Below are 10,021 nucleotides of genomic sequence, written 5' to 3' on the forward strand. Positions count from 1 at the left end.
ATATATTAATATACAAAGTACAAAATAAATATAGTAAAATATTCTCTGACCTATTAAAATAATCTTCTAAGTTCCAGGGGAATTATCTTTTTTTTCCCCATTTTGTCATATTTCAGCCACAAACTTCAACGTAGTTTATTGTGATTTTGTCAGATAGGCCAAGTGTAGCATAACTGAGAAGGGGGGAGAAAATGAAACATGGTTCAGCTTTCCTTTTACAAGTTATGAAACTAAAAGTGAAGTATGCATTTTTATTCATTGCCCTTATTTTTGTAAATAAAAATTGAGTGCAGCTACATACCTTGAGCACTTTCCAGCACAGCTATTAGTCGCACATTCAAAACAAAGCTGATGTTAAAATAAAGCAATAAGAAGTCATGTTTGAAATTTGGGGAACACAGTAAACACGTGGAAGAAAGCAAAATTAAACGTTTTGACCTGCATAAAAAAAGAGTTTGTGTTAGAAAATTATCACTTCACGTTATTCTGAATGCACAACTCAAACTCCGCAGCACAAACTCCAGAAGAAAATCCAATTTAAAATCCTTGACAAGCCTTAAAATGAGATGTTCACAGACTATACCCATCTAGTCTGACTGAGTTTGACTTCTTTTGCAAAGAAAATAAACTAAAATCTAAGTCTGCAAATGAGCAAAACTGTTTCAGACTTTTGTTTTGATATAATAATCGTAGCTGTTCTCTGACTTTGTACTTCACTGTCATCATTTCCTGTAAACTCCCTTCTTTGCATTGTTATGAAAATCACCAGGGGAGCTCTCTTCACCTTCCCAGGATCCCCCTGGGGGCATGATGACCATATGTTTGTACAAAATGGTTGCAGTTCGCCGGATGAGACAATATCGTGCTCCAGTAACATGGATCTGACACAGTCTTTTGCAGCGACTTGCATAATAGGATGACGCAGCAGGGACTCTGCACCTGTTTGCAAACCTGAAATTCTATTTATTGCTTCACTGTGTTTTTGCAGCACAGCAGTAGGATCTCTTGTGTTACGTGATGCACGGGCGCCTCACCCTCCAAAGCGAGAGAGAAGAGGCAGAGGGAGGAGCGCTGCTCACAGTCACACCTGCACAGCAGAGTTTTTTTTTCTCTCTCTCTTCTTCTTCTTTGACTTTGTCTTGTTGCTTTGGCTCCATATCAACTGTTTCCTGTAGTTACAGCCACCTCCAGGGATCTGCTCGCGTGCATAACACTTATCGGAATACATTTGTTTTACAAGTCGTCAACCTGAAGGCAGAATAGAGCAAAGTACAAAAGAACATTTGTGAATTTTATCTGATTTTATCTACGTGTAGAAAACGAAGGTCGTCTTTGCCTCAGTAAAAAGCCAGAGTCATGCTCCATTCACTGTTCGACTGGGCTCTTGTTATCAACCAAGGACTTCTATGCCCTGACCACAGTTAGATGCTGATGGTATCCATCTTCTCTCTGTGTGTGTGTGTTTTCTCTTTCTGTCCACGGGCCTCTGGTGACCTTCCTCACTTTGATGTCATGTCAGAAAAAGCAAGAGCAAGCACCCCCCGGCCGGAGACAAAGGGACATCTGTAAATATGGTGAGACGTGTTTTCATTTTACAGGCGTCCCCCCCATCTCTCCCAAAACTACCCTCCTATGCCTGTCACCATCCACTTCTACTGTTTTCCTTCTAACCTCCCTTCTAACAGATGCACATGCATGTGTTTGCATGTTTTATGCCTCCATTAACAAGTCTATGTGTGTATGTGCGACAGCAGGGTACGCTTCGGCATCCAAAACTGAACTCCATGAGTAAATCTGACACCAGGCTGCATGAGATCAATCGCTTTCCCTGCAATGGAAACTGTAAGTGCTAACTAACAGGTTCAGTGTGATAATAAATAAAATACACATCCGAGCTGTTACACGTTCTCAGCAGTGCATATTCAAATGTTTTCTCTCTCCTTCCTCCTTCTTCTTCTTCGTCTTCTTCTTTTTCTTCCCTCTCTCCGTGCAGCTGTTAGCAAGAGCCGCCCGGCCAGTATGGACCTCCTGCTCCTCCACAGTCGGCGCTCCCAGACGGACCTGAGGCCCTCCCATGGCCGCCAGCTCCCCCAGATCCCCACCAGTCCCCAGGCATCTGGCCAGGGAGGCGGAGGGGGCGGTGGCGGAGGGGAGGCGGGAGGTGAAGGAGGAGGCGGGAGCGGAGGTGGAGGCGGCGGAGCGGAGGCCAGAGACCACACCTACACTGAGGTCGGCCTGCGCAATAACCCGACACCCACCCGTTACCTGGACGATGGTCTGTACGAAAGCGTCGGGATCCGGGAAGGCGAAGCGGCTCCCAGAGTGCCCTCTGCTCCGCTGACGTCATCAAGCAGCACGCCATCGACGGTCAGAGCCACTCAGAGCCCCCCAACTCTCTCAGGATTAGCTCGTAGTGGGAACGGGCAAGGAAACGTACGTACACACACAGAGAAATTAAGCAGTGATGCGTCTATGGTCTGTAACTTAAGAGGAAAGAAATGTTGCTCATTGACTGTTAAACCTTAAACTGAATTTGTTTTAAGTAGGTTTTCTGTATGTATGAATTGGGTGTAGTACAGCACCTTCCACACTTATAAGCACATTTGATAAAAATGTAAAAAATACTAATTGAATTGAATCAACGTTTTATTGCAGTTACAAAATATACAAAACTGAAAAAAATAAATAAATAAAAATTCAACCTTAAATTCAAGTCGATTTTATTTCAGTCACTGGCACAACTCCTGGCTCACTAATGATGGCTACAAAATAAATGTAGCAGAAGTTTTTGTAAAAATGCATTTATAATTTATTTATTATTAAAAGTTCCAAGTTTGACTTTTCATTATTAACCCATGACTTTGTTGTTCCCTGGTCTATAAAAACATTTTACTTTTCCACTGCTGTATCAGTCAGACAAGGAGCCGTGGTAATATCACCACCACACAAAATAAAAATTAAGATGAGGGAGATTAAGAAAAAAATCTCCAAATCTCCCTTTTGGAGTACTGCTGCAAAAAGTGCCATCTCGGAGGGAAACCAGGTCTCCATAGTAACCATTAGAGACTGTCTACATGCAAACTGGTATTTTGGAAGTCATGCCAGAGCAAAGCCTTTTCCTGCCGTTGCAAACATAAATATGTAGAGTTTGCTTAACTGGGGTTTCAACTGGGACCAACTTATGTTAAAATTAATCAAAGACCGAACTCTTTTGGCAGCAAATAGACCCGGCAGTTTTGTCATTAAACATAGAATGACTATGTGGAAAAGCAACTCCCACTCACTGTTAAGTATGATGGAGGTTTTGTGTAGATGTGAGTTTGGCTGGGTAACCCCACAGGAGTGCATTTCCTGATAAACGTTTTAAAATAATTAGATATTTTAAATAGAAGTCCTGTGGACCATATGAGAACACATTTAAAATGGTTGGCCATCGGGTTATTTACCTTCATATTGACCGAAAACATGACGGAACCGAGACAAACAGGTTTATCAGAAACAAAATCAACCTTCTTCCATTGGCCATCTTGACACCCAGATCCTCATTCTGTAGGAAACCTGTGGGTTGACAAAGAGAAGAGAGAAGATGAGCAAACTAAAGAAACTGACCAAGATCCCACTATTTGCAAAGGTTGCAAAGTGAAAGGTTGTTGCAGAAGAATAAACGCTAGCCTATTGGCATAAGGAAGTTTTACAAACAGTATGCCAAAAAGTTTGGTTCCAATGATTTTGTTAAAAGAAAAGAAAAAAACCCCATCTTGTCAACATATTTATTTAGGAACTAGGAAAATTGAAGTTAAACTCCTGTGATTAAATAACTATTTAATGAAGGGCTTTTTACTCATCTTAATAATGCTTCTAATAAGTTAGAATGGTGCTGTAATTGTTGCTAATAAAACCAAAAAAAATAAAGTCAAATTAGTTCTAAGCATATTGGAGCTGCCGCTCCCAGCAGATTCTATTTGTTCGAAGATAAGCGGGATCGGTGCACATTCAGGATGCATTGCATCGGTTGTCTTTCTCTGTTTATGTTTGAGACAAATGATCAGTGAGAGACTAACCTGTCTGTTTTTGTTTTCAGGCTGGTAGAGGGAACGGCAGAGGAAACGGCGTCACTAATGGAACCGTGGCAGGGAGAGGAAACGGAGCGAGCGGTGTTAGCAGATCTCCTCTGTCCTCTGTGAATTCCCTGGTCAATCAAGATCCAGCTGCAGCTGAATACGCTTCCATACGAAAGTATAAAAAGGTAGACATACAACAATTTCTTATCTATGGTTTAAAAAAAAAAGAGAGAAGAAATCTGAAAAGAAAACGCTGGAGGATTTAACTGATTTAGCTGGATATCATCAGCAGTGTTTCATCTTTGAACCTACCGAGAGCGTTAAAGACTGTCGTAATGCATCTTATGTAACTGTAACCGTGTATTAGATTTCACTTCTGAAAAAGAAATATTAACGTCAGGCTTATGTGAAGGTGTCACAGTTGCTGTGTTATCTTTAGAGACTTTGAAGAGCTGTGAAAACTGTCTACAAACTCCAGTTTGCTTTTGGTTCAAAATATTTTTGAAAGATAAATTAAAATCAACCTACATTGTTCAAGCAACATCACTTACTAGCTTGTACAATCGAAATGAAATGTTTTATGATATTTTTCAATAAAATAATTGACTATAATTTTGTCAATCACAATACAAATTTTTAGGTAGACAAGTTAAGTCGGAAAGAGAATAATGGAGCTGACAGCATGTCAGACAGCCAATCGAGCGTGAGCGACTCCCCCTCCGCTGGTCCTCTTCCCCTACATCGCAGTCAGGAGTTTCCACGCAAGCCGCTGGAGCCGTTCCATCTACACTCTTTCCCGAAGGTACCGAGAAAAAACAAAAAAAAAAAATCATATCTTCTTCAAATACATAATCTGTTACACTCCTCAACCAGCCACATTTTGACAGCTGTAGGAGAGCCTCATGACCACAAGAGGGCAGTGTCCACAAACAAACATGTTTAGCCATACAGGTTAATATGATTTAACTGGTTTGGTCTTGGCATGTTCTCAGTTTTCATAGCTTTAGAGCACAAATGTATTGAGTGTAGGTTAAATGTGGATACCCCATTAAGTTTTATTCACTTTAAGAAGAGTTGAATGATGTGCGTAAGATAAAATCACAAAAACTATTGTTTTGTTCTGTCACATGCTTCATATATTCAGATGTCGGTAAATTACATTATCATTGAAAACGTTCTTTATTTCAGCAATTCTGTTCAAAAATAAAACTTATATTAAATTTGTTGCTCACATAGTGATGTATTTCAAGCACTTCAATCAATTTAGCTGGCTTGAAGCTAATGAAAATCAGTCAGTTTACAGAAAATAGCATAACGCAATTTTTTAAAAGTATTTTTAATGTAGAAATGTAATTTTGTGATGTACACAATTGTGAGGAAGTCTGTTCTAATTTGACTGTTATTCTGACATCTCAATTCTCTTAAGTGAAAAAGCTGTCTGTTCACAAACTGCTGTATCTAAGCATTTTATTGGAATATTAAGTTGAAGGAAAAAGTATGCCATGTGAATATGTTCAAAACACAGAGATAACTGAAGACTAAAGAGGGTTGTGAAGCAAAGCCTAGTTTGGTGAGATTTGCAGGATTTTGCAAGGCAAAGACTGGAACCAGTACTTTACTGATTGCTACTAGAAAAACTCATACCCAGGACAACCGTCACATCCCATCTGTAAAGCCTCTTCTAAACCAGAAACAACAGTGTGTCTCTCCTGGGCCAAGTAGAAAAAAGAATGAACTGTTGCTCAGTGGTTTAAATTCCCCTTTTAGTGGTTTAAATTTCCTCTTTTTTCGTCTTTAAGAGGAAGGTGAGAGACACCAGACACAACAATACAAACAAGCTGAAGGCTGCTGTTAGAGCAAACCGGGGTTCCTCAACATCTCAGTCATATCTCAGGCTAAACGCCTTCGTCCCTCGCCATTTTGATGCAGTAATTCATGCAAAATGAGCCCAAATCAAATGTGGAGTGCATGTCTTTTACTGTACATAGACAACTTTTAAGTGAGGCAAAATTTGTGTTGTAAAAATATTTTCTATTAGGGATCCATTTTATTTACATTTTCTAAAAAAAAATCTGGGTGTGGCCTTTTTATTAGCTGTAAGCAATTATTAGAATGAAAAGAAATCAATACATTTATGATGACTTTCTGTCAATATGTTAAGCAAAGCCAAAACTCTCTTAAGATGAAGAATAAAATCACTGCTGATGTGATTTGTTACTGACCAGAACTTTTAATGAGTGTGACAAACCTTTAAAGTGTTTTTTTTCCACGTGTGTGTGTGTGTGTGTGTGCTTGCCTTCTGCCCGCTTTGCATCATGCAGTGCAGCACACTATTAGAGCAAAGTGTGGAAGCATGGATTATCTAAGAGTTTGGCAGGCTGCCTGGTTGCCAGTGTGTGTGTGCGTGTGTGTCTGTCGGTGGGAGTGCTCCTGTTGAATCCATCAGCAAGTCTATCTAGAAACAGCCAACAGGTAGCCAGCAGCCTGAATGAGAATAAATACTGTGCACATATTGAAGCCATTTGCTATTTTAACTCAGTCGGGCTGCGTGGGGGGGCGGGCATATAAAAGTTTAATCATCCTCAGTTGCATGTGTGTTCACCAATTTGTGGTTCCTAATTGGTTACCAATTCCTCTTAAGACCTGTAGCTATAAAAAGTTTTGCAAGAGAAGTGTCATGTTGGGTCATTCTTTTATGACATCTTTGTTTGTCTTAAGCCACCCATGCACAGTAATATTTTCCAGATAATGTTAAAGGTATTGAAAAGAGTAAGTCAACTGTTGCCTGTCAGTCAGGATTTGCTAAGTGCAGCAGTTAAAATCTATGAAAGGCCCAATCATTTCTCCTGAATACAGATTCCTATCTGACCTCTGCCTCTCCTCAAGTCTCTCAGAAATCACCACCACCAGCAGAGTTAAATGGAGGTTATGTTTTGGCAGCACTGTCTGTGTGCCACTAGGTCTGCCTGTCTGTCAGCAAGTCATATTTGAGTTTGCAGATTTCCATAAAATGTCTTTGGAACTGTTGGTCGCAGAGCAAGGAGGAACTGAAAAAAACAAACAAAAAAAACAAAAACAAAACAAAAACACATTTAAGCACAAAGCTGCCATTTTTGGCTTAACAACAGAAAAGTGATTCAGTAATTGAATGTTGTTTTTATGACTACACAGATCTTACTCTGAAGTCTCCATCTGAAGAGCCAGACGGACAGCTAATTTCAGATTTTAACTGATGTCAGATGCTTGTTAACAAGACAAATCGACAACTATTTTTGACATTTGTTTGATCGTCAGTTAAATAACCAACCTTTTGTCCAAAAGGCCATTATTTCATGGTGCTTGAGATGATGTCATAATGTATGTTTAGCCTGTGATGGACTGGCCACCTGACCAGGGTGTACCCTGCCTCTCGCCCATTGTCCTCAGGAGATAGGCAAGCAGCACCCTTTTCAATCCCAATAGGACTGAGCATGTAAGATTATGGATATTTAGCTAAAAAGTTATGATTTCACTATTTCTTCAAAGCTTTTCAGTCAAAATGATCCTGCAGGGCAGGTGAAGCCTGGAACTGAGTTTCAAAGTGTTGTTTTTAGAGTATTGTGGTTATAACAGCAAAAATCCTAAATAACAATGCATAAACTTTTGGTTTTTAGAAAGAACAAGAAATGTTCCTGGTGCTGCTAAAAGAAACATGTTATTATATTATATTATATTATATTACTATTTTATGTTATTTTTGAGTTTAATACAAAGAATTAAGCAAAAATCTAGACTAAAAACCTGAATTCAGTTGTAGTTTTTAAATCAAGTTTCTTATTGCACAGAATATTTTATATTTTACCTTCTTGACTAATAGAATAATAGACTTTACCTCTCTTTATTTCCAATTATAAATCTTCACATTTACAACATCAGATGTCCAATCCATAAACATCCAAATCCAGATGACACAAAATGGGAACTAGTCATGGTCTGAAGTTTCCCTGATCCAATCCAACTTTGGGTCCGTGCAATCCAGGACTGACTCCTGGAAACTGGCCCATTCCTCAAAAACACACATGAATAATTCACTTGTTTTTGTTCATCTGCTTTTAACTCACACAGAGGGAAATATTAAAACATTAGAGCTTTTATTTGCATGTGCACCTTTGCACAATGGCTCACAGATTCTAACCTCACAGCAGCACTTTATGAAGCTCATCATTTGACTTTGTTTATCAGGAAGCGGTGTTCATAGGCAACGGGGAGCAGTACATCTGGAAGCCTCCGGAGGACGACGACATCATCACCTTGCACCCACCTCCACTCCGGGCAGAGAACGGACAGCCGGGGCATCCATCGCCTCCAACTGCAAAGGAGGTAGTTTACCTACAGTATGTGTATTTGTGAATGGATACATGTGATTTTAGTGACAAGCTGGGAGAAGAAAGAATCAATACAAGACTGGCCGGAAACTCTCCAATCAGGCAGGAGATTCAGTCTCTGATTTCTGCTGTGTTTACCGACGCCGGCACCCTTTTGATTGGGTACGTCATCATAACACGGCTGCCTCACGACCTTCCTGCCATACGTGGTTTCTGCTTACAGAAAGAGGTTGTGTTACATGGATCCACAACCCCCACCGGCCTGCCTGAACCTTACCCTCATTCGCCCAACCCCCCATTCATCTGTCGGCCTTCAGCATATATCTGCACAGACCAGGGCTGGCTGTCACCTGCTCTCCAGTATTGTGTGTGTGCGTGTGTGTGTGTATGTAAATGTATGCACACATCTGATAATGTTTTAGACAAACTATGCAGTTAAAATAGAAAATCCAACTGAAACTTGATTTAAGTGAAGTCTTAGTTTGAGTGCAGCTTTTCTGCAAACTCCTGGGAGGGTTCCTTACCAAGCAACCAGCATTATAATAAAGTTGTGCAGTAGTTTAAACCAGTCTCACATTAGTAGTTAATAGACCCATGATAACTCTGGAGGAGCTGCAAAGATACACAATCTAAATTAGATCATCTGTGAACAGAACAGTTATACACATATTTTTGTGTTGGAAAAGCCTTACACGGGGGTCTGCAAACTTAACAAACAGGCATTTTTGCCCCCAATCCTACTAAATTCAAACTTGTTTAGAGCTAAAAATATTAAATGAATGTGCCAATGTTTTGTGTGAATGAAGTTGGACCAAAATGGAAGCTGGAATCGTTGGGTAAATGATGAAATAAGTTACACTAAAGAACTCAAAAAACAACTTACAAAAGCAGAGGGTAAACAGAGTCCGGAAAACATGAGGCAAGCAGAAGGAACCAGCGAGGAGTAAGTGAACAAGAGGTGGCTAATTACTGGGGTGTTTGATTGCTGGAATAATGGACCAAGACTAATTACAAACTGAATGCAGCTGTGAGGGAAGAGCAGAACGCAAGCTGAGAGAGAGAAAAAAATATTAACCGCAACAAAGACCGACTAAACTCAATAAATAAATAATAAACGTGATCTAACTAAGTTACCAAGGACAAACTGAACGAGAATATAATAGACACAAGGCTGATCTACTCAAAGCAAAAAAAAATAAAAAATAAGGTGAAAACACAGATAACAAAACAACCCAAGATCATGACACTTTGAAATAGGACAACTTAAAATGTTTGATTATTTTGAGCTCTGGTAAAAGGATTTTTTTTAAGTATGTTTTATTTGTGGTTTTAGGTTTTACAAGAAAGTAAGACAGAAAACACACACACACACATATACACACACACACACACACACACATATATATATGTGTGTGGATAATACTTCATTATAATATGCAATTATATATATATATATTGTTAAGAGAGGAAAAATTCTTGAACTTTAAAAACTTTTTGACTCGTTAAATCCTCTCTTATGCCCGGGTTCAGAAAAATGCTGTGCGCAAAGACTGAGATCACGCAGAGATAACAGCGTCACAATAATCAGCATTTATT

General features: G+C 39.5%; 1 protein-coding gene across 4 annotated transcripts in view; it reads left to right on the forward strand.

Annotated features, from left to right (window-relative positions):
• LOC103141841 (putative lysozyme-like protein) overlaps positions 1–10,021 on the forward strand; it is a 49,000-nt gene that overhangs the window by 34,458 nt on the left and 4,521 nt on the right. For 2 of the 4 annotated variants that reach the window (XM_007557633.2, XM_016674134.1), the window contains exons 3-8: positions 1,520–1,574; positions 1,755–1,842; positions 1,994–2,433; positions 4,082–4,246; positions 4,702–4,863; positions 8,283–8,420. In XM_007557633.2, coding sequence (XP_007557695.1) covers positions 1,520–1,574; positions 1,755–1,842; positions 1,994–2,433; positions 4,082–4,246; positions 4,702–4,863; positions 8,283–8,420 — 1,048 coding nt within the window. Of the gene's footprint in view, positions 1–1,519; positions 1,575–1,751; positions 1,843–1,993; positions 2,434–4,081; positions 4,247–4,701; positions 4,864–8,282; positions 8,421–10,021 lie in introns of all 4 variants that reach the window. The other 2 variants (XM_007557632.2, XM_007557634.2) reach the window with 1 other exon arrangement.

Source organism: Poecilia formosa, unplaced genomic scaffold, assembly GCF_000485575.1.
Source record: "Poecilia formosa unplaced genomic scaffold, Poecilia_formosa-5.1.2 Scaffold90, whole genome shotgun sequence".
NCBI lineage: Eukaryota > Metazoa > Chordata > Actinopteri > Cyprinodontiformes > Poeciliidae > Poecilia > Poecilia formosa.